At 34.9% G+C, this 27,428-nt stretch overlaps 1 protein-coding gene and 1 long non-coding RNA gene across 5 annotated transcripts; one reads left to right on the forward strand and one right to left on the reverse strand.

Moving 5' to 3' along the window:
- Positions 1–392: 392 nt before the first annotated feature.
- On the forward strand, positions 393–11,362 carry LOC120010887 (MADS-box transcription factor 23-like). The gene is given in 10 exon segments (XM_038861799.1): positions 393–546; positions 702–900; positions 8,216–8,294; positions 10,045–10,106; positions 10,311–10,410; positions 10,529–10,570; positions 10,660–10,743; positions 10,874–10,975; positions 10,977–11,002; positions 11,004–11,362. Coding segments are annotated over 9 exon segments (759 nt in total). The 5' UTR covers positions 393–546; positions 702–718; the 3' UTR covers positions 11,086–11,362.
- LOC120010888 lies at positions 7,754–17,100 on the reverse strand. 4 transcript variants are annotated; one of them, XR_005470946.1, is made up of 6 exons: positions 16,878–17,095; positions 16,004–16,057; positions 12,834–12,925; positions 11,546–11,618; positions 10,024–10,150; positions 7,754–7,935 (listed from the first exon to the last, which is right to left on the reverse strand). It is a non-coding gene; the product is annotated as an uncharacterized LOC120010888 (long non-coding RNA). The 4 variants fall into 4 exon arrangements; XR_005470947.1 differs by lacking the exon at positions 7,754–7,935 and having other exon boundaries at positions 8,331–10,150; positions 16,757–17,100; XR_005470945.1 differs by lacking the exon at positions 7,754–7,935 and having other exon boundaries at positions 8,331–10,150; positions 16,878–17,093.
- Between the last annotated feature and the right edge of the window lie 10,328 nt (positions 17,101–27,428).

Below are 27,428 nucleotides of genomic sequence, written 5' to 3' on the forward strand. Positions count from 1 at the left end.
TTTAGGCTCCAAGTTGACAGTGACATCGTCCTCAGGTAGCTTGACAATAATGACAGCGTCCTTATCGCGTCAGCTATACTCCTTTCAACAGAACAAACCAAATGATAGATCCTTAAAGGGAAACAAATGAAGGACATAATTGCCATTAAAAACATTTACAAGGGCATATTTTGGATCTCGGTCAGGCCAATAGCGTGACTACGTGAGCTCTATAAACCGCAAAAGATCCAAAATTAACAACTAGGGGTATAGACTATAGACCCACGCGTCGGTGATCGATAGGGATAACGGCTAGACTTTCTAGGTTTTATGTATATGTTATTCTTTTAGGCTTCTGATTGGTACACGTGCCCTTCGAGCGCAAATCCACTAGCGGTGTTATGCACCAAAAATAAGTTGTTTTGCTTTCTCATATACGCCTCCCTTACATAGCTCGTCCCTCGCCCGCTGAGGCTGATTCAAACGAAAACGACTGCCTCCCGAAACCTCGACGTCTCTGATCCCTCGATTTGCCTCCATTCGAAGACCTCCTCTCTTGCTCTTCAAGTGAGCTCTCTGCTTCCTCTCTTTTGGCTTTATGTGATATTCTCACTGTACATCTGCGCGATTTCTTTATATTTCAGTTTTCAGTCTCTCTGATCGATAAAATTCTTATACCGGAATTTGTGTATGTGTACGTGTATGTTTGGATATGTGAATAGCGAGACGAGCGAACGGTATGGGGAGGGGGAAGATAGTGATAAGGAGGATTGACAATTCGACGAGCAGGCAAGTGACGTTCTCGAAGAGGAGGAACGGACTGTTGAAGAAGGCGAAGGAGCTGGCAATTCTGTGTGACGCGGAAGTCGGAGTCACGATCTTCTCCAGTACCGGAAAACTGTACGATTTCGCAAGCACCAGGTGCGTTTTCTTTTAAGATCTCATGTGATCGATGTTCACGCTGTATGCGACTATGCGTTCGAATGTTTTTATTTCTTCTGATTTTTTGAATCTAGATCCTGAGCTTGAATTGGTAGAATATATGATACGTAATTTCGGTGGCTTTTCTTGTTAATTCTGGAATTTGCTGGGCTAGGGTTTTGATTTTATGATTGCAACGCCAGATGTTTGATATTGGATCGCAGAGAGCGTTCGCGTGATAATGCGTTCATTTTGTGAGTGCACATGATTGTTTGTTTTTGTGTTTTTGTTGGACTATGCCATCGTTGGATTTCGTGCCAGCTGCAATTGTAGGATTCTTTGAGTAGGAAGAAAATTAGCGATATTGCTTGGATAATCTTATTAAATCAGTGCATTTTGTTTAGGTTAGATTATATATAGTAGTGTATTTACTCTTGATTAAGTTATTAGGTAGTAATCCAGCTTTGGAATGATTCATTTTAGAAGCTATGGAGGACTTCAAAGTTGAACCTTAGTTCTTGAGACAATTGAAATTGCGAGCTCTTACGAGAAATGCTGAAGATGAATGATTCTTTAGTCCTACATGAGTTAATGTGCAGTCTCCACTGAAGTTTCTTGAACTAGCCTTCTATGAATTTATGTTGTAACTTCTTAAAGAAATAGTGTTTCCCCTATCAACACTATTCGAAAAAAGGGACTTTAAAGTTGCCAGGAAGTTAGGGAACATCCTCATGGTTGAGCGACAATTCCCACCGTGATGGTCATGGTGTCGAAACCCCCTCCCTCAAAGCCCATGTGGGTTGGTGGTGGTAACCACATAACTAGGTGTAGCTAGTGTACAAATGATTGTGTTCAATTGGTTGGTTTTGAGGATTCCTTGGATAAGTTCTTAGCACTTAGAAAAGGTTCTAAATAGTTAGACTGCTCAAAGTATCGAACTCAAAAACTAATGGTTCAAAATATGTTTGGGACTTCCATGATTAACTCTCGATGGGCATGCCAACACCTTGCATGGTACACATGGATCGCATATCATCCTATTCCAAAAGATTCAAAACTCCCCGCAAACCGAAGGAGAATAAAATCTAGACAATCTTTCGCATTTGTATTGTCCGAGGTTTTTGTTTTTCGTTGTTTCTTTAATGGTATTGAAAGAGATACATTAATTGCCCCTATATGACATTTAATAAGCATCACAAAATTGCTTTTAAAGGTTGATGCATTGGGTATGTGGCATCCGTTAAGTTGAACTTATTAATTTATTAGTTGTGCGTCTACCTCATTCATTGCGGTAGCTTTATGTGTGGAGTTGTTCACAATTTTATAATATAATTCAATAAGCAAGTGCGTAAATCATAAGTCCGAGTAAGTCTTTGAGAAGCCTCTTTTTTTGCCCGTTTATAGACTAAGCTCATTTTAGATGTTTGGTTAGAATGGTGACGAAACACAAACAAACTAGCAAGTTCGTTCCACCAAATAAAGCTGGATGGTTTCATATGGAAAAATGAGACGCATGTAGAACCAGGTTTTTGCTTGGTGTAGAATTATTTTTGTTCCCGTTTTTCGTATTTAGTTATAATAATGCAATTTTAGCAATCTTATAATTCTTATGTTGGGTTCAATAAAAGCAAGAAAACATGCAAGAACGGAGGACAAGTAAGCTTGTGAGACCCCCTTTCAAACAAGGAATTGAAGATACAAGTATGATCAATGATAAAACTACATAAACAACAAGAAAGTTACTTCTAAACAATGAAATCTTCCTGCCTAATGCTCCCTCTTTCGCATTGGCCACTTGATTCCTCTCTCTCTCTCTCTGTGTAAATCGAGGATGGCCAAGTTTGATAATTTTATCATGGAGCCAAGTTAAAGCATTGGAAGAATCCAACACAATAATTGGACTCCAGCTGTAACATGAAGAGCTTTGAAGATCCTGAAAGATCCACTTCGTTTGATTCCGGCACCCTTGCGACATGAGTAAAAACACAATTGAACTTCCCCCCACCCATCTCTTACCACACTCCTAATTACAGGCTTCTCCATTCTTCTGCCCAAGTGACGAAGCCTCAACATTCCACATTATCCAACCTTGGTTTGGAACAACAATCCTTGTGACTCACAGCCCACACTCTTGAATTGAAGGCCCACCTTTTGATAGGATCAATGGATTTCAGAAGCATCGAGGGTTAGCACTCCAAATCTCATTGTGGTTGGTAATGTGACGTACCCAAAAAAGAAAAAAAGGGTCGGCTTGTCTCACGTGGTGTTACAAAGTAAATCAATGTCCTTGTGTCACGTACAGTCAGTAGTAGAAGAGAAAAGTAAAAATATTGCTTTTGCAAGTTGTAATGTTTCTTTACTGTGCATAAAAGATCATGCGATTTTCGTTTTAGCGGCCTATGTTTAACATTTAAAAACACCAAACTTCCAAAGAAAAAAAAGGGTATTTTAAGTCAATAGGAATAAATTAGTTATTTTGTATAATTCAATTACATTTAAGTCATGCCTCCTTAAAAAATTGAATTTTCAAAAGACGTGAGACAAATTGGGACGGAAGGAGTGCTTTAATATAAATAGTAAGGACAAATTAGTAAATCAAATCAATTTTCTTTTATTCTTTTTTTTATCTATTCAAACATAAGAAAAAGAAATGTATTTTACCTTCGTTTCCCTATATTTTCCTTCCATTCCCCCAAATCTCTCAATCTAATCACGCTCTTCTGTGAGGAAAATGTTATCATGCAAGATGGAGGAGTAGGATTTCAAAATTTCCATAGCTAGATGCCGATCTATTACAAGATTAGATTATTTTTGGTGACCAATGACTAGGAGGGGCATTTTAGCAGTGTCTCTGTCCATTCTCCTTTACCAACTTTGATCATCTTACCATTTATGAAAGATGGTGATGCTATGAGGTGATGCTATGAAACAATTCAGTAGCCTGGTTAGGGAGTTGAGTGCATATAATTGTCGCACGACCCAACGTTACCTAGAGTTTATTATCAAAATATCACCATGTATAATATTCTATACCAGGATTATTACCTTGAGATCTTTTACAAATCTAACACTTTATGCCATTGCCAATGAAGTAATTAGTGTTGTCTTTTCAATCATGTCATTGTCCCTGGCGTGATTATAAATTTTACAATGATCAAGCTACTAGGAGTGACGTTACTAACATGTATAGTAGAGAAATGTTGTTTGCTAAGGTGGATGAGTATTTCATCGGTGAAAGTAAAATGGATGAGAATAGTTTGTTCTTGCGGGATTTTGGGAAAGGAATGCGGAAAGACAAGGATGGGAACAAAATGGATGTTGATGATGATGAGATGTTACAAGACGAGGAGGAGATTGAGAGGCAAGATGAGTCTAAGCAGAGGGTCATAATTTTAGGTACGAGGAGAATGCATGGGATAGAGTTACGAGTACTAAGAATGGAGGGTTTGGTGAGGGATTGGTGAGGAAGAAAGAGAATGCAAGGAAGGAGTAGAGGAAGAGAGAATGAGGATTGTGGAGATGGATAGGAAGGAGGAGTTGAAGCACTTCGAGAATTCGAACGAGGAGATAGAAAAGAGGATGAGGAAAGTTATGAAGGCCACAAGGACTAGAGAAGTTGACAACTATCTATTAGACTTGGATGATCTAGTGGACTTCGACCCAGAGGGATATGATAGAAAGATGAAGGCATTTGATGAAAATTACTACGATGTAGACTCGTATTTTCACAGCGATAAAGGATGATGGTTCGAAACTATACATATTAATCATGCCGCTCCTAGTGGCATGATTAGTGCAAAATTTACCATCACAACACTAGTAGTGACGTGATTGTTATTTTTTACACTAATCACGCCACAGCGAGGTGTGATTACACAAAAATCAATCACACCAAAGCCATTGACGTGAAGTGCTAGATTGATAAAAATTTCAAGGCAAACTGGGTGATTTATTGGTAACAAACTCCATTGCCTATGTTGTTATGTCACGTCATTTAATGTGGGTGTTTGGCAGTGCGTTTGCACTGCGTTCAGTTGTAACACACCTCACAGCACCACAGTTTTTTGTGACGCGCCAAACAGTTTTTGCGTTCCAACTCACCTCACAGCACCACAGCTTTTTACCTCACAGCACCTCACCACACCTCACAACACTCCCAAACGCTTACAATGTATGTTGAATTGTCCTACGTAATCAAATTAGGTCAATTATTTTATTTTAGATTAATGTACAATATAAACATTATGTGATTTTATACTAATATTATTAATCATCTAATATAACCGTAATTTAGATACGCCAAACGCACCACACCGCACCGCACCACAGTTTTAAAAGTGATGCGCCAAACAGTTTTTTGCGTTCCAACTCACCTCACAGCACCACAGTTTTATAACTCACAGCACCACACCACACCTCACAGCACCTCACAGCATTCCCAAACAAGCCCAATATAGATGCCAAGAAGGGCGTTTTGAAGAGAAGGCTAAACTAACCGAGCTAGCCAACCTTGGGTGATTTATTGGTAACAAACTCCATCGCCTATGTTGTTATGTCACGTCATTTAATATAGATGCCAAGAAGGGCGTTTTGAAGAGAAGGCTAAACTAACCGAGCTAGCCAACCTTGGGTGATTTATTGGTAACAAACTCCATCGCCTATGTTGTTATGTCACGTCATTTAATATAGATGCCAAGAAGGACGTTTTGAAGCGAGGGCTAAACTAACCGAGCTAGCCAACCTTGAACCGCATTGATACAAAGGGGAGAGACGAAAGTGCTTGACCAACCGCTCATATAGCTGCCTAATGAAGACTTTCAAAAACAATAGTCATCCGATCTCCTATTTCCCCCACTCAACGTACTCCCAGAAGAATTGTCTATCCCTATCCCAATTTTGATGTGCTGCAATATCATTAATAGTTTAATATGATATAGGGAACCTCTCACCCACCAAAACAAATTTTCCAAATTAATTATCTATACAATTAATATTTCAATTTTTAAAATTTCAAAAACGTCAGGACGGGTCAAAAATATTTAAAAAGTGCGATAAAGTTGGGGAAAAGGTTGAGGGTGGAAAATTCGTACTTTTGTTTGATAGGTAAGGAATGAATCTTACTTTTGGAAGACCTATGAGTTTTGAACAATGAGATAGGTAAGGAGTTTAGGAACAGAGAATTTATTAACCAAATTACTTAAATTTATACAGTTTGATCACTCGGACAGATCTGATGAAATTTAGAGCAAATACTGATTTGACACTTTGACCATTAAATCAAACTATTCTTTTGTTTACGTGACATGCAGTTCAATGCTAATGTGGCAAAAAATATTTTTTTAATTATTATTATTTTTCATAAATTGTTATTATGTGGATTTGTCTGGGTTTATCAGCTGAGAGATCTTGAGGATTTTTCTATTTTTTTCTTTAAAATTGTGATTTTTTTTTCCTATTTTATGTACTTATTTACTATGTAGTTGAAATTTTGAGAATTTTTGACGCCGTCATGTCAACTATGCGATATCAAACAGTGCTTTAAGAGTCAAAGTGCCACATCAGCATTTGACTGTCCTAAATTTCACTAAATCTGCCTGAGTGGTCAAACTGTATAAAAAAAACACTTTAGATAATCAACTTGGAACTTTGAGTATTCAATAACCAAAAATTGACTTAACCCTAATAGTTGACTTGAAAACAATGTCCTTATTTGCTCTACCCAAGTAAACACTCTTCGCCTCCGTGCTGCAAATTTATACCAATCTCTAAACCTCAGAACAATCTACATAATAGAGGCATATCCCCACAAGGCCCCTAAAACTAAAGTTGACGGTCTTGCTACAGGTTGTGGACTGTGTTACACAGTTCAAAACCTTAAAGACTGCCACTCAAAGCAAAAGCATAAAGGGATACGTATTAGATTTAGCCATCAGTTAGATCTAGTAACAATCATATCTATTTAAGTTTTCCTTTTACAAGACAGTGAATACAAAGACAGCTTAAAAAAAACACAGAACATCACCGAGGGTCGAAAAACTCGAAACCCAAGTATTCTGGTTCTCTTAACTACAAAATTGCACCAATGTCAAATGAGCGTCAAAGTAAAAGACCAAGAGCAACTGTAATGGCTAGTCATATTCAATCAAGTAGATACTTGAAAATTTTAGGATCAAAACATCTATCATCAGCTAGCTTATCCTGAATATGTTTCTCCAAATTTTACCACCTATCTTCGTTTTAATACTATCATACTCTATCATTAATATATAATATAGTACACTCTTTCAGCCAGAAAAATAAGTGTAACATTTTTTCTTATTTACTGTTTGCTTCTTGATTCACCAATTATATGAACCATGAACATCTACAAGTTCTCTCTTACTTGGCATTGGTGGAGTGCATACCCTTGCACACAGGAACTAGATATACCATTGAACCTTTAGGTACAGAAAATGGTGTTGAAAGAGTCTCATCCCACAAAATTCTACTATTTTCCATTCAAATATCTCACCACTCAAATAGGAATTGATCCATTCCTATGATTTTACTAAAAGAAGCTTCATAATGCAATTGTGATAACTTGTCGACCCTTCTGCATAAGATCTATGAACTTTCCGCTAAGGTGAACATTCTATAAGAGACCCGTAGGCCTTTTTTTTTTTTTTTTTTCCTTCCTATTATTTCCTCTTTTCTATCAAAGCAAAGAAGCTAAATATGTGAAACAGAAGCTCTGAACTCATGACACAAGGAGTACCTCAGGCTAAGACAGAGCGGGGAAGTATAATAAAGAAAGAAATCAGAGATAAGGGGAGGTAATTCTCCTTTTCTTTTGGGGTGTGGTGAAATGCAACAATGCATTAAACCTGCCTCTCCTCTTTCCAATTGAACTATCAATTAAAATTTGAAGAATAAATATGATGGGGTAGAAGAAGAGGATAAAAAAGGGAACTAGCTTCAAAATAGTAAAAGAGCACTGTACTATAAAATATAAAAATCCATACCTATCTTTTAGCTGGTTCTCCATTTGAAGCCCACCTGAAAATTGAAAAATCCTCCAAAAGATGTCAACCTACATTGTTGCTTGCAATAGTATGAACAAAGTTGTGGAGCAAAGACAATTTAACTATATGAATAAATGGAGCAAATAAACTCAAGTAAACAAAGCACCACATTATAAAAGTTAGCATTATTAAGACTTTTCTGTCCAGCATATATCTTTCACCATATGCATGCTGCTAATCATTATCCTAGTTGCTCTGCTTTGAAGGCTTGTTCATAAAACATTCATGAATGACATCTCTGATATAATTTGCAGCATGAAATCAGTAATTGAACGGTACAACAAAGCAAAAGAGGATACACATGATTTGGGAAACCCAACCTCTGAAATCAAGGTAATCCTTTGTGCCCTTAGTTATTTACTTTTTCCATTTTGTTGTCATTTTATTACTTGGTTTTCTGCTTTAGTGTGTATGCATGGTTACTTTAGAGCATTCCGTCTACTGAGCAGTTGGCACTTTATTTACATCTACCCAACTTACTTCTGAGCAACTCATATTTCATTATACAAATTTGAGGATAATAGAAACAGTGGAACCTTTATCTAGGCTACATTAGAGGAAACGGCTTTCTAGTTGGGCAGTGATTGTGTCACTGTCAATACGAAAAACTTGCATCTCACAAACTTAAGAAATCTGACAAAAGAACATAGTACAGAGTGAAACTTTCATTTGCTTTCATGTCTGCAGTGTATCTTAAATATACCATTAGAAAATACATCCTCGAGAAACTTACTATGCACAAGAGTAGATATGCAATTTAAACTTACTAGTTTTCTGGGGCTTTTAAAAGCTAACCAGCCTCTTTCTGGATGACTTGAGAGTAAAAACCTTTGTTTTTGAAATTACATTACAATCTTATTCTAGAAATCTATTTTTGAAATCCGAAATCTAAATACGTAACAAAAATGCATAACTATCAAGAAGTAATTATTTTTCCCATTTCAGCAAGGATCGGATAGATGACACATCACTACTTTCTTTTAGTATAACTCTTGTTCGTAATCAATGAATCATCCAACTACACAAGCAAGATAAAAAATTTAATTAAAGTCCAAATGATTCAATAAGCCGAACTTAAACAATCCAATCATTAGAGTCAAATTGAGTAGATTATCCCCAACTGCTTCTACCAGGAATGACTTTTTAGTTTTTAAAATCATGAATGTGAATTGTATTAGATGAAAATGCATCTAAGAAAAAATTACTGAATACTTTCAAAATCGAAGTCTTCATTAAATTATTACTTTTTCAAAAAATAATATCTCAAAATTGTTCTTGAAGGCAATCTACATAGTGCACTTTTACATTTCCCAAGGTTTTCATATTTTTTTCCTGCGAATATATGCACCAAAATCAGTTTTCATAAAATAATTTGCCAAACAAGTCTCTGTATCTTTTGACCAAAAGCTATTTTCCAGTATTATTGTTGCAAACCTCTCCGAAAACAAAACCAAACAGGCATTCGCACTGTAATAACAGACTCAATTGAAGAGGTATTAAAGCAGAATGCTTTAAATTTTAAAGTGAATTTTAACTATAACGACTGCAAACAAGCAACGGTTGCACTGAAGAACTAAAATATATCTCCTATGTTAACATGCAAGAGTAATATTCAATCAGACCTGCAGTATAGAGTTGCTCGAGCACACATTCCCTAGAGCCTTGCCCCCAGTCAAATATTGGCAAATACAAGGAGGTTAGAGTTTACCACACACAGTCATACTTAAAAACACATTAAAATAACCATAATAGGATTTCCAGCATTTAATATGTTCTCGAATAACTGGAAGGAGAAAAATAAGGTCATCAGTTCAAAACATATTCACCATAAGCTAGTTGTATTTTTACCTATTTGAACTGCTTGATTGAAAAAAATAAGGTCATCAATTTCTAGACCTACTAGAATTGACTTGTAGACTATCGGCAAATGATGTTTCATCAGATTCAGTGCAAGTCCTTGGATTTTCAGATCTATTACTATCTAAATAAATTCATCAGCTTTGGAAGATGTGTCTATTCTATTTAGAATAACATGTTAAACGAAGAAGATTAACTCTGTTACCAAATGCATTTAACTTGCTAGTTCTGGCAAAGGGAGGCAGCAATGTTGAGACAACAACTGCAGAACATGCAAGCGATCCATCGGTACAATTTATTTTTTCTTTGAGTCAAAACAAATCACCTATTTCCTGCAGATAAAAGAAATATATTTCAAATACTAGTAAATGTGAAAATTGAAATTATTTTTTTTACAGACATACAAGAATAAGTATATGATTCATAAATATATTTCTAATTTCTTTTAGCACATAATCAAATTTAGTAGTCTTATATATGCCATCATATTAGGCAAATGATCGGTGAAGAGCTGTCTGGTTTAAGTGTGAAAGACTTGCAAAACTTGGAGAACCAGCTAGAAATGAGCCGTCAGGGAGTCCGTATGAAAAAGGTTTGGAAATCCTATTATTTCGAAATCTTATCACACCCATGCAATTGCATTCCTCAAAATTCAGTTATTTGCATGAAACACAAATGCATGTGACTCACGTGTCAGTTGATTTGCGTAGGACCAAATTCTAATGGATGAGATACAAGAACTGAACCAAAAGGTTACATTTAGGAACCCTGACACTTTATTTGCTCTCTCTCTCTCTCTCTTTCCTTCTCATTCACTTAAAATCAATTGCCTTTGCTGCAGGGAAACCTCATTCACCAAGAAAATGTGGAACTCTATAAGAAGGTAAACCTAATTCGCCAAGAAAACATAGAATTACAAAAGGAGGTACCATTTTGGATAACTAGCATACACCTCTAGTTGTCCTTGAAAGACTAGCATGGTTGGATTATTAAAGCTAACATAAATTATGAGGCTTTCAATAGCCTTTCTCAATGAAAAAAGTTTTGCATCCCAGGTTTATGGAACAAGAGATGTGAATGGAGCAAACAAGAGTTCTCTCCGCAGTAATGGTCTAGGCATTGAAGAGGACTCAGATGAACCTGTCCATCTCCAGCTTTAGCCAGCCACAACAACAAAACTACAACACCAGCAAGAGCTACAAAATTGGGGTACAGTTTCAACCACAAAACTGATAGCTCATACAAAATAATCGGTTTGAAGCAATGATAAATCACGAACCAAAACTTATTTCATTGGTAACTGCAGCAGGTTGCAACTACAATAACAAGGTGCTACAACCATGACAGATGTTACGGGATTATCATCAAAAATGCCCCTAAGTTAGAAGGTTATGCTTTTGTCAATAAGATGTGGTATGTGAACCACTAACCATTTGATTGAAAAAAAGATTGTGGTTTGGCATGTGTGTAATGAGTAAGGAATCTGGCTGCTTATGTAAAGATAAGATGACATATAATAAAGGAAGGAATTGACTTTCCAAAATTGATCCCTTGTGGCCTTAGTCCTAAAAATGAACAAATGGGGTAAAAGGAGAAAAGAAAGACCATCACTAGCAGATAATTGACCAAAATTGACAACTTTTGAAAGACGCAAAAAAATATAAGCATCTCCAGTATGATAACTAAGAAAATAAACTGCAGTCTAGTCTTTCGTAGCGAGTACATACCATCTAGTCTTCAACAATTAACATGATTTCAACTTCAAGATTGATCTTATAACCTGATTGCACTACAAATATCCTGCAATAGAAACAAAATAATCTGTTCAAAGACAAGATAACATAATACATAAAAACATTCAGAAATAGCATACTACATAAGAACATTCAGAAATAGCATACTACATAAAAACATTCATAAGAGAAAGAAAAATAGAAAGGAATGGACTGGTCCTTAGCGACTTAAAAGCTCTACTGTAAATACACTAAATACCCTGTATATAATAATTCTGTTCCTTCTCTGCCATGGCGCAGAATATGACTCGAGCAATACAAAACTTATACTACTAAGGGCAATTAAGATGAAAACTTTACTAACACAACATCCTATATTGCTTCACCCATAGAGATCACTATGCATGCTTGTGTGTGTGTGTAGCGTCACTCATATGGCATTCAATGATGGTGGTGGAAGAGTAAACAACGCTCATCGACTCATGCTGTCATACATAGACCCCAAAAGAAATTAAACCCATGACTCCGGGTGGTGGTGAAGCCACCATGCCACTAGGTCAAGGGTTATTTCCATAAGAATTTTCAGGTACAAGAAACAGGCTTCTTTTCGAACAAAGACAAGATCCAATAATAATGTAAAAAAAAGATTTATGAACTTATTTGAGATGGTAAAAGTACAGCTTATGAAAAATATTGCTGAATTTTTTTTTTTTAAATTTATCATGGATTATTAAGATCATCAACATGTAAAGCTTGCAACTGGAGCCTCATTTCCAGACCAAATACATCATGCAAAGAAGTGTTTGGCTACAAAACTAAAGATTTTAAATCATTTGATTTTCCTCATATACTAATCGACCTTATTCAAATAGAAAGTGTTTTATTGCTATGTTGATAAAAGAAAACTGGGGTTATTACTTCTGGTGCTGAAAATTCCGCTCTAAAACTTGTTGAAACAAAAAACAAACTGAATATTCATCTTCAATTATTGCACATAGCAGAAAAAGACATCTGTGGCAAGCTCTAAGACAGCATGAGAATATCTATAAAAGCTCCTACACATGGTGTATATAATAGATTATATTACTCTCACCACAAAACATAAACCCTATGACAGATGCACACTCAACAAAAAATTTTTTTAGCAAAATTCCACGATAAAGAAAATCGATTGACAGAGCAAAGCAAAGCGCAGCATCTACACATATACTGAATCTATCTAGCTATAAGCATAAATAATATCGAATTCATGATGAATTTTAAGTAGACAAGAAAAACCTACTTTATATAGTCAGAAGCAATGACTTGAGTTGGGGAGACTAGTTGACAATGTAAGCAGCAGTAGAAAGGAAAACCAACTTGTAATCTAAATATCTGCATGAATTGATTGAGCTGAAGTGAGACAAGTAAATGCTGTTTCAGCAGAGCTTTAAAAATCAAACTAAGAAATTCCCAATAAATTATGATGCTAAAGTCATTCCTGGGTTCTAGAGTTTAGCCTGATTAACAGTGAAATTATCTATAGAGTGAACTACTACTGCATGAGACTATATCTGACATTGCTTTTCCCATCAGAAATTGAAGAGAAACAGTCGCCAAAGATTGTATAAACAAACCTGTAAGTCCCTCATAAGAAAAGAATCTTCACCACTGAACTGGGTCGATAAGAAAGCTTAGTTGGAAAGCTTAAAATGAAGTAGTAGTTGTCATTGTCATCATTGGGTCTTTTAACACAACAAAATTGGGTTGATAAGAGAAGTTAGTTGGGAGAGAGAGTCCATTAGATCGTTAAATGGCAATACCCTATCGAACACGCAAATTTTGTTCATTTCTAAATATTTTACAGTTCCTAGAATATATGTTTTCCAGCAGAAGAGACACTGATAAACAAAATGAAGATAAAAGAATTATACAAATATATGATAACTAGTGAAATTATGAGTCAAATAATATATCACAGCCAGATCCAGATATTTCCCTAAGAATTTCACAGAGTATTATTATGGTTGAACTTAATATTCATTGTCATATACCAATTCCAAATTCATTGCTTTCAATATGGCATTCATTTGGCTATCTCAAAGCATAGGGGTTACATAGCATCAAGATTAAATAGAGTTATTACATTCTTTCAAAAGAACTATTAGAGTGACTATCCATGAAGTAATATACCGTTCCTCGATGGACACTTGGACAGTTCATCTCATTTGCATTTACCGTTACGGGATGTTCAAAACTTCTTCTCCAATTACCCCATTATTCTTCTCTCAATATATATTTTCTGGTTCCATATATGGTAATAGATCCAATCTAGTACTAAAATATACATCCTCCCAGGCATAGGCCAGTCCACTAGCTGAATTGACAGGAACGAGGTGCAGTGTACAAATTTTTTAACTTCATTGTAGACATGTCTATTCTCCAAATCTCACTAAGCGCTTGCTTGGATTGATGTTTTGAAGAGTTTAGTGAGGAGGGTTAACGAGGGAGGGATAACTTCACCTTGCTTGGATTGTAGGAGGGAGAGTTAAGTGGGGTGAAGGAAGGGGAAAGTTCCCCCTCGCTTAACTCTCCAAGTCAACATTTTGTAACCCCTCAATTTGGGGGGTTTGTGAGGTGACAGAAAAATTTTGTTTAGCACTTCTTAAATCATCTCATTAACTCACATATCTTACCTCTTATTAACTCTCATTCACTCTACCCTCTATCCAAGTAAGGATGAGTCGTGGTACTACCCCTCACATAACTCTCTCTCCAGTAACTCTACTCTACCCTTAATTTTTCAATCCATGCAACCCTCATGAGGGAGCTAAAGAAGTTGCAAAGGTGCAGTGTTCAAATTTTCATGGTTTACTTGGCAGCTGATAGGGTATTTCCTAACTAATATTAAATCTTGTTTATATGTTTTCTTCAATTAATTTATTATTGATTCAATTTTAATTACGTTATCATAGTAGGAATAATATCGGAATTTCCAGGTTTTTAGGAATTTGTGTTTACAAATTGATAGGTCTTTCTTGCTAATATTTTGTTATTAAGGTGATGAATGATGATGAATGAATAATATTGAGATGATTTTACAAGAAGTGGTTTGCTTTTCGATTCAATCATCCTTTTCTGGGATGTTGTCAACCTTGGGCATGGTTGTTAAAACTCTTTTTTCTTCAAATCGGCAATTTTTTACAGTAATTCCTTTCAAGCCTTAATATTCTTGTTTTCAACATCTATCTCATAAGAACCTCTTAAAATGAAGATTGTGAAAGCTATCTTAAAAGGTGGTATGACAAGTTACATACAAAGTGATTGATAGTGAAATTAACTACACATACATGACAGTGAATATAATGAATGAACAAGAAAAGGAAATACCAAACTATAACATGCACATATGCAAATCTAATCCAATTGTTTCAACAGTTTTATTATTAAATCAATTGCTTACGTAAGGCATTACAATCTAAATAAATAAACCCACAAATAAATTAATAATGTAAAAATACTAATTCCAAGTCCATAACCCCTTGTGATAATTCCATCACCAATTGCAAGTAACTTGGCTTAATCAATTTGCCCATTAAATTGTAAATGTAGTAAAGTTACCCAGCAAACATCACAAAGCTAAACATATTAATGGTGCACTATGCTGCCACATTGTACTACTTTTCTTTCAAATGCAACAACATTGTAAATTTGTAATGCCTGATAGTCATAAATAGCATGAGCTTTAAACATAAAACCAAATAAAGAAAAATGACAAGACATAGATTGATAAATTATTAGAGCAACTTTACATACTTTTTTGCCCGCCTATGTGTACTATATGTGTGTCTATCAGTTATAGCACGATTTTTAGGATGTATATAAATAAGCCTTCTTAAGTCTAATAATATTAAAATCTAACAAAACAAAATTCAACCTTAATTTTCAATGTCAGTTTCCACAAAAATGAAATTCACTAATATTTCTGTTAACATTTTCTTTCAGATTATATGCTATCCTCGTTAAACCTACTGATATTTGAAAATATCTCAACAAACTTCTTCAACTGTTTACCACTCCAACTCTTACAGATATGACAAATCCTTATTATTTTATGTATTTTACTGATGCTCTTTACCTGGAAAAAAAACTTGACAATTCTACAATAGTTATTAGAACCGCTATCATAACTCTGGATCAAAACTAGCAACAAATAACTCCAACAAGAAAATTTTCACTGGCAATAAAGTATAAGTTACCAACTTACCAAGACCAAAATATCTAATCCATAACACATACACCACGAGTCTAAGAGATAAAGCAAGAACCGTACAGAAAAGCAAATAAAGTAGAGGTTAAAACAAAATTTATTCATCAAAGCCGTAATCCAACAGTTAAATTAAAGTGAAAATGTACTGTACGAAACACGCAAAAGATGTAATTCTACAAAAATAGAAAAATCATGCTACTGACCTCAAGAGTTGTATAAGATCCTTGGTTTATAAGTCCAGTCTTCCTCAAAGATATCTGAAATTGCAAGGGAAGAGAGAGAAAACGAAAAACATATGTTACTAGATATCGCAACTGATCATGAAAAAAGACGAAATGTAAATGCGCAATGCTCTTTGGTTGTGAAGAAAACAGCAGAAAACAAATCAATAAAAATAACATATCGCTACTCCTTCCTCACTAGGTTTAAAATTGTTTCGCTTCGGTTTCCCGTACAGTTTCTCGGAAACCAAACAGATCTTGAAGAAACTAATCTTTGATGCAGCTTCAATGATGGATGAAAATCACCAAAAATTAGATTTCATACAAGTTAAAATATAAATCAATCAAAAGAACATGTCGCTACTCGTTCCTCACGACGTTTAAAGTTCTTTCACTTCGGTTTCCTGTACAGTTTCTCGTAAACCAAACAGATCTTAAAGAAAACTAAACTTTGATGCAGCTTCAATGATGGAAGAAAATCACCAAAAAAATTAAGAGTTCATACAAGTTAAAATACAAATCAATCAAAAGGACATGTCGCTACTTGTTCCTCGCGAGGTTTAAAGTTCTCTCGCTTCGGTTTCCTGTACAGATTCTCGAAACCAAACAGATCTTGAAGAAAACTAAATTTTGATGCAACTTCAATGATAGATGAAAATCACCAAAATTAAGAGGTCATACAAGTTGTAAAATGGCATTAGGGCGAAAAACCCGAATATGTGATAGTAGGAAAACCTTCGCCAGAGAAAAAACTTTATCTTCCAGTATGAAACAAGATCGAGAACTATTGAAGATGAAGAGGAACACACGAAAAACACACACTCAAGATCAAGTACGAGATCTGCTTCGTCGATACCTGAAATTTGTACCAGAAGCTAGGGCAGACGAGAGCGAGAGCGACTCACGCAAATATGAACGAATATCTGGAAGTTGCGAATTGACAAGTAATGGAAGCGCCGATGCCCCCACTGAAGAGCCATGCCCCCACTTGATCTGTACACGTCATTCTTTATTTTATTTTTTTCGGAACTTCCAAAAAAATTTAATCCTTGTCAGGGTATTCTTGGGCTTCGGTTCTCTTCGATCGCTTTTTGTTCATCTGGGGACCGCGCCTCTGTTTCGCCGTAGCAAGCATATGTGAATTTAAACCTTTTTTTAAGCTGTGTTTAACTTTAAACTTTGAGTCGGCTTGTTTTGTAGATAACAACGGGGCTTAGCTTCTTTCTTTTTTTTATCAACATTTTTTTTTTTTGGATTTTTACTTCTTTTCATGCATCAGCTCTCATGGTAATGTTTTTAGGGCTTATGATAATTATTTAAAGTTTACACTTCGATGAATTTTTAAGGATAAAAATAATCGTATCAATTTTGGCCCGATTTGCTTGCCCAACTGGTTCAACAAGTATTTTTAGTGAAGTTATACATATTTAGATGTTTACCTTTTCATTGAATTTTGTCGAATCCGCCTAGTCTAGTTCTTGAAACTTGTTAGACCCAACCCCTTCATATTATTGTGAAGATATTTACATGTCTAAGGCATGAACTTGGGTGTCACAAAACATATTTCAACCACTCAACTAATTTATCATTTTACGATGATTTATATTATATTATTAATATATCAAATATAATGTTATTTTATTCTATAAAAATAAATTAAATTATTTAATAAAAAACGTGGTTCAACATTTGACCCTTCAAACTAATCAGTTGAATTTTTGAAATTTATTCTCACAAGTCGATGGACTAATCGGTTATGATGACACTGATAAAAAGCACTTGAATAATGAAACACCAACGACACATTCTTAAACTATCGAGAGTATATTTTAAATTCTTGTATAAGTTTCCTAACATCTTGAACTATTTAATTATTTAGAACACCACATTCCTCTAATTTGAGATATTAAAAAATGTGTAAAATAATTTATTGAAGCTAAAATGATATCACCCCGATTAATTATGTGTTAAAATGTGTTCTTAGAATAAAAGTTCATGAAATGAATGAACTTCTATTCTAAGAACTCTTATTTATTTATTTATATAAAAGTTCATAAAATTTTACAACAAGTACTACAGAACGTTGATAAAGAATGTTTGCACATATTTGTGGAAAAAAGTAATAAATTAGTTTCATTGTCGGCTACTGTAGGAACATTTCAAGAGCCGACTCATATAAGCCGCTGGGAAAACGTGAGATTAGGCAAAAGTTAATCTAATTGGGCAACTAAACGGCGTTGGAAAACGCAGAAAGGTCAAAACAGGCCACGTAGGTTCTATTGTTAGTTAGAATTCAGATTAAAAAATTGAGAAGGAATCATAGGAGATAAGATATTTTTGACCCTCTCCTGCCGATATTTTTTGGCCCTCCCTGGAGACTGCAGATATTTTTTGGCTTTCTCCTGCAGATATTTTTTGGCAATGGATGGCACAGTTGAAATTATTGACACGTTTTCTCTTGCAAGATTTTCCCTTGGTACGAAGTTGAATGATGTAGAAAAAGTAGAGGTAGAACAAAACGGAAGTATAGAGACGCGTCATATATTCAGTCATCAACTAAAATCATTTCTGCATCTCCTCGGCAAATCGATCTATAAATTATTCATGAATAGGACTATTTGCACCCCACAACATATTAAAGGCACCCCATTTTATCATGAGAAATACAAATCTTATAACACCCTGTTTGTTCCTTTTCTTCCTCTTCATCTACCAACAACCCACCCAAATCCCATTTGTCGGAGATGAATCTTCTCGATGGCCACTTTTATTCGCCAACAATGACATGAGAGTGACAAGAAGATCCGCAAATCCACAGGCCTCCACCATTTCCTGCATGGAACTACGAAAATCCAAGTCAGACGAAGATCTTACATGAGAAATTAATTAAAAAAAATTGAGAAATCGTCGGATTCAGATGGATGAATGCTTCTTCTCTTCTTTCTTGATGAACTGGCCCACCCTCGTAACTTAAGCCCAGCAAGCGAGTTCTAGGAGAAAGATGCAAGGGAGTTTAGATCGGGTATTTCAATAAAGGAGGCACGGGAGTTTAACCTCAAAGTGAGGCACGAGAGTTTTTAGCCGCGGTGGTGGTGGTGTGGGAGGAGTCGGTGATGGAGTTGGAGCGGCCAGGGGAGGAGAAGAAGAAGCGTTGGGAGGCGAATACGGCTGCGAAATCGCGTTCCTCGGGCGGAGTTAGGGTTTGGGATGGGTTGCAGTCTGTATTTTTACTCTAAAACAAAAAAAGGGTTGTACTTGATAGTATTATATTCGCCTGAGGTTTATAAAGATTGGGGTGTACTTAGCAAATTTTGGGTTGCAAATAATGTTGATCTTATTCATTATAGAAATAAATGTAAGAATACTTGGTTGAGGCTTTGCTCAGTAGTTTTGCATTCATTGGGGTTGGGACAAAGAGCGGCCTAAAGGATCACGACGAGGCTAGGAAGATCCATTTACATGACTTTTAGAGTGTGTTTGGATTAGAGATTTGAGGGGAATGGAACAGAATGGAAAGATGATTTCCTTCCAATTCTCTTGTTTGGATATTCATAAAAAATTTAAGGGAATATTTTGAGGGGATTTAGGATGAGGATTTCATTACATTTTTATCAAAATTCTTCATCCCAAATTGGAGTCATTTAGAGGGAATTGATGACTATTTAATTTATTTGTAAGTTAAAAATCTATTTTACCCTTTGCACATAACACTTTAATATAAAAGTAAGGATAAATTAGTAAATTAAACTAATTATCTTCCCTTTCTTTTTATATCTATCCAAATATGGAAGAGATAAAATATTATGCATTCCCTTTCTCTCCTCTTCTCTTCCCTCAATCCAAACACACTCTAAAGCTTTCTTGTAGTTTAGAAAAAATTAAAGGGAGGGATTTAGAAGGAATTGGGGAGAAATTTTCATTAATTTTTTGTCAAAATTCTTCCTCTCCAATATGGAGTCACTTGGAGGGAAAGGATGACTTATTAAGTTATTTATATATTAAAGACCTATTTTACCCTTGTATACGATACTCTAACATAAAAAAAAATAAAGATAAATTAGTAAATTAAACTAATTTTATTTTCTTCATTTTTTATCTATCCAAACATGAGAGAGGGAAAATTATTAATAATTCCATTATCTTCCCTTCCCTCCCATTATCTTCTATCCTCTTTCATTCCCTCTAAATCCCTCGATCCAAACAAACTCTTAGGATCGAAGCTATGAACCAAAATAAAAAAAATTCAATAATTGAAATTGATCTTAGGCTTTATCTAAACCCTAGTTGGAATTGACCGCGATGGTTCTCTAGGAGTTTCGAGAGATGTAGAGCAAGAGAGAGTGAGAAAATTAGAGGAGAGAGAGGTGAGGAGACGAGTTGTAGAGATAGATAGCTTGAGGGGGCCAACAATTCGGCAAAGCTACCTTTGGCGGCCAACAATGTATTGTAGATCTCGTGGGGTTGATTTTTGTGCTCGATTTTTTATTGAGTTATTTTATTTGCACACCAAGATTTGTTATCTTTACACTAACAGTTTTCTCCATATAAGTTTACACCATTTTTATCTAAGTTTACATCAAATTAATAATGTTAAACCTAAAATACCCTTGAAATCCCTAAATCAGCTGATTATCATTTCTCAGATAATATCATTTCCCACACCCTTCTGGTTATGCTACACCAACAACAACTTGTTCTTCATATGTCGTCCATTTGCTGAAGATTAACACTCCATCCTTCATCTGCTGCAGTTTAGATCCATTGGTGTCGTTTTATTATGTTTATTACCCTTCATCTGAAACCCACCACCTTCAAGCTATGCTACACCGACAATAGCTGTTCCCTTACATGCCTTCATCTCTGCTGCAGTTTAGATCCATTGGTATCAGATTTATTGTGTTTATTCTAATATTTTGTTTTATTATTCTCTATTCCCTTTCTTTCATTCAAGGGCATATTAGGTATCTCATATAGGGATTCATATGTAAATAAAAAATTAATAAAAGTGGTGTAAAGATAACAAATATTTGTGTGCAAATAAAATCACTCTTTTTTATTTTATTTTTTAAAAAACCATGTCGTCTTTTATAGGTAATTTTATTTTTTTTGTCAAATGAATGCCATGTCACATATTCAGGTCAACGTCAACATTTTTTAACAAACATTTGGATCAAGGGCTAACGAAAATCATTGCTTAAAGTCGAAGGCCTTGTTTGACCCAAAAAAACCATAGGGATCGAATTGACCATTTTTGAAAGTAGAGAGGCTCATTCATTACTTATCTCCTTAAAAAAAATGTCAATTACGTGTCGAAATGACACACCAAGTAGTAGATTTTCAAAGGTAAAAGGCATAGTTTTCGTGCTAACCTCTAGTTGGTTTAAAGTACTGATTTCTTCCGTTCCACCACTCAATGGTGTTGTTTGGGAGTGCTGTCAGCTGCTGTGAAGTGTTGTGAGTTATAAAATTGTTGTGTTGTGTTGTGTTGTGAGGTGAGTTGGAACACAAAAGTTGTTTGGTGCATCACTTTTAAAACTGTGATGCGATACTGTGAGGTGCGTTTGGCGTATCTAAATTACGGTTATATTAGATGATTAATAATATTAATATAAAATCACTTAACGTTTACATTGTACATTAATCTAAAATAAAATAATTAACCTAATTTGATTACGTGGGACAATTCAACATATGTTATAAGCGTTTGGGAGTGCGGTGAGGTGAGGTGAGGTGTTGCGAGGTAAAAAGATGTGGTGCTGTGAGGTGAGGTGTACCTGAACGCAGTGTAAACACACTACCGAACACATACAATGTTTCTGTCGGAGACGCAGCAACATTGCCCAAATGACAACACCACATACGTAAAGGTTAAATAAGATTGTTAGTGTTGGGTATTCATTCATTTGTCTATTAATTTCTCAAAGGGATGTGCCTTGTCAAGTAGTCCATATATATTGAGATGATCTACTCTTTCAATGCATTATTGGTGTTTTTAATATCAGTTGCGTGACTTGGGGATCAAGTACACTAGTCATGAATACCTTGTGTGCATAACACAAAGATTAAAGATTGCACAATTTATTTTATTTTTCTTTACGAGAATGAGAATCTAATCAGTCGACAAGATTGTTTAATTTGAGGAAAAGAATAAGAGTACGGATACCGCATAAACTAAGATTCCCAAAGTCACATCGTCCAGAAATAGTGGCACTCCAATTTTTCTATTTGCACTCCCTAAATGAAAAGACACAATAGGGTTGTGTCAGCTTCTCTGATTTTTTTTAATTTCTTCAAATTTTTATTTCAATGGGATCAAAATTTAATAAATGCAGCACAAATTTTGCTAACAAAGTACAGCCAGCAATGATGCACTCTGATCGATCTGTAATGGACAAGACAAATTTTCTTTTCAAAAAATATATAACAAAATCTATGCCAAAAAATTTTTTTACGCGCAAGTAATGGACGGTCTTATAATAAATTAATAATTGTTATGATAAATTAGTAATTATTATAATTAATTAATTATCCATTTTGAATAAATATTAAAGTAAATTAATAACTATTATAAATAATAAATTAACAATTCTTATAATAAATTAATATTTATTCATTTATAGTTGTAATAACTTATATATATGAAATAAATTATTTTTATTCATTAATAATAGTTAATACAATCAAACAAAAATTTACACAGGTGAACCACTAACAACAGTAAAATTTTAACCAAACACCTCACAACTTATTAATTTATTATAAGAATTATTTTGACAGTACCTTATTTTGACAAACTGTTACACGTTCAACTCTCATGTCCAGTAGTTTCGTCATTATTCCTTGAATGAGCCAATGACCCATGGGAGACCTTGTGGAATAACTCGATTTTATGAGCTTCGGTCTCGTTCTCCCCATAAAGCCCGGTCTTATCTGTCGCTAGCGTAGAGTGGGCTGAGTTGACGGCCCGAGTTTAGAGCTAACCAACATGTATGATAGATATGTTGGGTTGAGGAATTCTTAGTTACCAAAAAATGTTATTAACTAATATAAAAATGCTCACATTAAATATGAAATTCATCTCATGAATTTTACGTTCCGTATTGCTTATCATTCTTAGTGTGTGACCTTGTAGGTTCCTGTAATGTTGGTAGTAATTATAAAATCCTATTTTAGAATTACAAGCAGTGAGTGATGTCTAGCAACATATCACTGCTACCCAAATTATGAGAAAGTCAATATTTTGACTAAACCTTTACCGCGACTAATGTTACCGTGTTGTAAAATCCTTTTTATCCTCGATATCTTGATTGAACACGAGACATGGATATGTCACCCTCGTATAGCTCAATCAATGTTTCCTGATTCCCGAATAAGCTAACCGAAAACAAATGACATTGATATCATTATATCAACTCATTTGAGTATGCCCATGCATTTATCAGCTCTATTCAATCAAGAGGCCTTAGATATCAATCTCGTGTTATAAGAAGGATAAATTCCATCTTGATCACTCATATCCCTCTACATAATTTATTATACACCTGATCACCACCTTTATAGACACCTTTATTAGGGCAACGTTTGACAGTGTCAAAATGAACAATTTCTTATGTCGGGAACAATGGTGATCTCAGGTCGAAGAACTACAAAACACCATCATCACTATGAAATTATTTATGACATCCATAACACGATCCATGTAATGATTTCATGGTGGGTCGATCAAGTACATAAATTCTCCAATTTATGTACCTACATGTTGACTTAATATCATATATTAATCAAGCACATATTAACCTCTACATATTATTGTCGTCCCTGTTAACAATAATATTTGGCTAAGGACATTTAAGAATATACATTATATTCTAGGGACATTATTACAATAATTCATACTACACAGATATAAATAATTGTAATAACTAAAAAATAACTTTATTAATAAAATATCATGATAATATAATGTGCTAAAGAATCATCATATGATTGACTTTAGTGCACACTCTCCAACAAACTCCCATTTGCACTAAAGCCAATCACTCATGTATCTAATACCTAGTGAATTGTTGTGTTAATCATGCTTTAAGATCATCTAATAGAACTTTAATTAAATGATGCTCCCACTATTTAATTCGAATTAATAACCCTCACATTAATTCGGAAAGTTCTAAACTTTCTAGTGGGCCAAGATCCATATTTTACTTACTCTTGAGACAGCTTTGGCTAAAAAACCCAAGACTAAGCTATTTAGGTAAGCAACTTTTGCTAATTGCATCTCCATGTAATTCTTGGATCAGTTGGGTAAACAATTCTTGTTTAATCTCATCTTATGGATTAAACCCAATGCCTCTAGGCTTCTAATCCTATTGGACTTGTCCCAGTTAAGTTGAGCCCAATGATTAACAAGCGGAACAAGGCATCCTGCTTTGGCAGACTCTACCTTTTCTTTCATGTCTTCTACATGATAGAATAAAGCACCCCGCTTTGGCAGAAACTACTTATGTTCGATCGAGAGCTTGACAAGTGTTGATCATTGGAAAATATCAACTTAATAATTTTATTGAGGGATTTAATCTCACCATATCATGAATTAATAAGTGCTTCTTTAGTATGTACTAATGAGCATTTTAGGGTTACCATTTTTTTTTTGCATGGAAGAGTTTTCTTAGATTCATAATCTACAAATAAAAATAAGATTTTTGTGTCTAGACCAAATCCAGACAAGTAAATATATAAACTTGGGTTCTGTTGGGTAGCGATATGTGTTGGGTTCTATGTCATTAAAAAAAATATTCATTTAAGATATATATTGAAGTTTACAGTTTTCCAAAGAAAAAAAAATGTTGTCGTCAAATATTTTTGTTTGCGTGTGTTTAACGTATCAAATTTATAGTATTACAATACTCCTATACTCTTAATTAGATTGATTATTGAATAAATATTGATAAAATATAACCCTAAATCTTAAATTAAATATGGTCTAACTTAAATTGACTTTATTTGAACACATCCTAATATAGTAATAAACTAACAATGTTAAAATAGAGATTTGAATGCTTAGTTTTAATCCAATATAAATAATCCCTAAACCCTAAGCACTAAATAATTCAAAACCCTAAACCTAAGCACTAAATCCTAAATCATAGTTTTAATCCAATATAAATAATCTCTAATCCCTAAAGATAATATTTTAATTAGTTGGCAAGTGTAACATAAAAATAGTTTTGATATGTTGATTAGTCCGTTACCCTATTATTATTATTCTTGGGATGCCAATAAGAAGAAGAGAGAGAGAGTGTGTGTGATGGGTGGTTCAGATTCTTTGATACAGTAATATAATGATGATCCTGGTAGGTAAGTAGGTAGAGGTAGGGTGGGGTGCTTTGGAATAAATTTACTTTATCCATAATTCATGCCCTGGCTTTGGAGAGGGTGCATGGATAAATGTCCGGCAAAACTTAATTGACGAGTTGAGAATATTTTGGACAGAGTATGTTAATCTATTTGGTGGTTATGGTCATACATGTTTCATATATAACTCACTAAACTTCTAGGAATCCGATAGACCAGCACCACTTCAGAACTGGATGACAATGTCAAACATGGGTCATTTCATTGCTTCAAGGTACAATGTCATATTACATCTTCTTAGTTCTGAACAATGTTTGACATTTTTGCCACTGCGATCAATGCCTCCCTTGTCGCATGAACATGCTACTATCACTATCGAGTTCGTTAATAATAATCACTTTGTCCAGATTGCCTTGACAGAGGGTTACCCAATGTCTCCCATTATGATTCAATGATTTTATATACAGGTATGATTGCGCAGCTGCTTGAGTTACACCTTATACGAAACAACTTGCAGCATACATTCAATGTAGATGTTCTATATTTTCTTCCGAAACCATTATATTATAATTTATATTATTGTAAGAGTGGTGAGAGATTACATTGAATATTTGACTATCACATGAATCATCTATTTTTTAGAAATCAAGACAAAAACGTCCCTCCCTCTCTTATTTTGTCACATCAATAATCATTTTTTTTTAAAATTAATTAAAAAGATAAAAAGTCCTTTTTTTTAAATTTTAGACAAAAAAATTTAGATGAAATTGTAGAAACAAAAAAAAAGCCTCATTTTTTTTAAAAAAATTAGATGAATTAAAGTTCATAATGGGCAAGCTAAAAGCTAGCCAGCAGCTGTCGACATTTGGATGGATGAGTTGTACGATTGGCAGTGTTGAAAAATAACATGGAAATGACAATAGAGGTGCGTGCATTTTGAGCCCAAATGTCATCTGTTTTAGCTATTAATTGCAACTTTTGAGTGTGTCAGGTCCAGTCGCTGACCATGTCTCAGTTGGGGTCATTTCATAGTGGTAGATAGGGGTGTAAGAAGTAAAAACAGGGGTGAGAATAGTTGCGCCGCAAAAAAAATCTAGATATTTTCATAGGCACAGGTGTACATAAGGACATGATTCTTGATTGAGCCAACTTTCTTTGGACAAAGAACTCTAGAATTCCTCGTAATTATAATTATGTGAAAAACAGTTTGATACAAGGGGGAAAAAAAGTTGATGTGATGTGATGTGATGTGACGCATTTTTTAAATATTAAATCATTACAAGAGCACTGTACAGTATAGAGGTCTTGCCCTTCAGCTGACTAGTCCGGCAAACATTTGTGAACTCCTTAATGGGCCACCATAAGGTCAGACCAGCAACAAAAATAGATCATTTTCTCCTGCAAGTGTCTCCGGGAGTGTGATAGTTGGGCTTAACTATGATTCGAAGACGAAACTACAATTTAAGCCCATTTTACAGAAGCCCAATAAGCGGCCACCTTGTGTTAACGACTCATCTAAAGAATGCACAAGAACAAAAATACTGCCAGGGCAAATTGCAAACTCAACAAGAATGAAAGGCTACTCTCCTAGTCTTGTTACTTTCAATGTCTTAATTAATTAATTTTTTTGCGTCGGAAAGGGTTGCTGGGACGAGCAATTTACATATTGGAGAAGATGCCCAAGCATGGATGTATACCGAATTCCCTTAGTTATAACCCACTGCTGCATGGCTTCTGCATAGAAAAGAAGATGGAAACGGGGGCAATTGAGTATCTGGAAATTATGGTTTCTAGGGCGGTGTCACCAGTTTTGATCACTTACAATACTGTGATTGACGGGCTTTCAAACAGAACAAGCCTGATACATGGGCTTGGTAGAGAAGGCAAGATTTTGTTACTTTTCCTATTGGGCTAAACCCAATTTTCAGTTGGATAATATTTTCTAAAAAAGGATATAGATGCCCACGATTAAACGATGCCGTTCCCAACGAAATAATAACACAATACACTCGCCACAAACAGACGGTCCCCAACATCACGATTCGCTGTGCGCGCA

The sequence above is a fragment of the Tripterygium wilfordii genome, chromosome 12 (genome assembly GCF_013401445.1).
Source record: "Tripterygium wilfordii isolate XIE 37 chromosome 12, ASM1340144v1, whole genome shotgun sequence".
In the NCBI taxonomy this organism is placed as follows: domain Eukaryota; kingdom Viridiplantae; phylum Streptophyta; class Magnoliopsida; order Celastrales; family Celastraceae; genus Tripterygium; species Tripterygium wilfordii.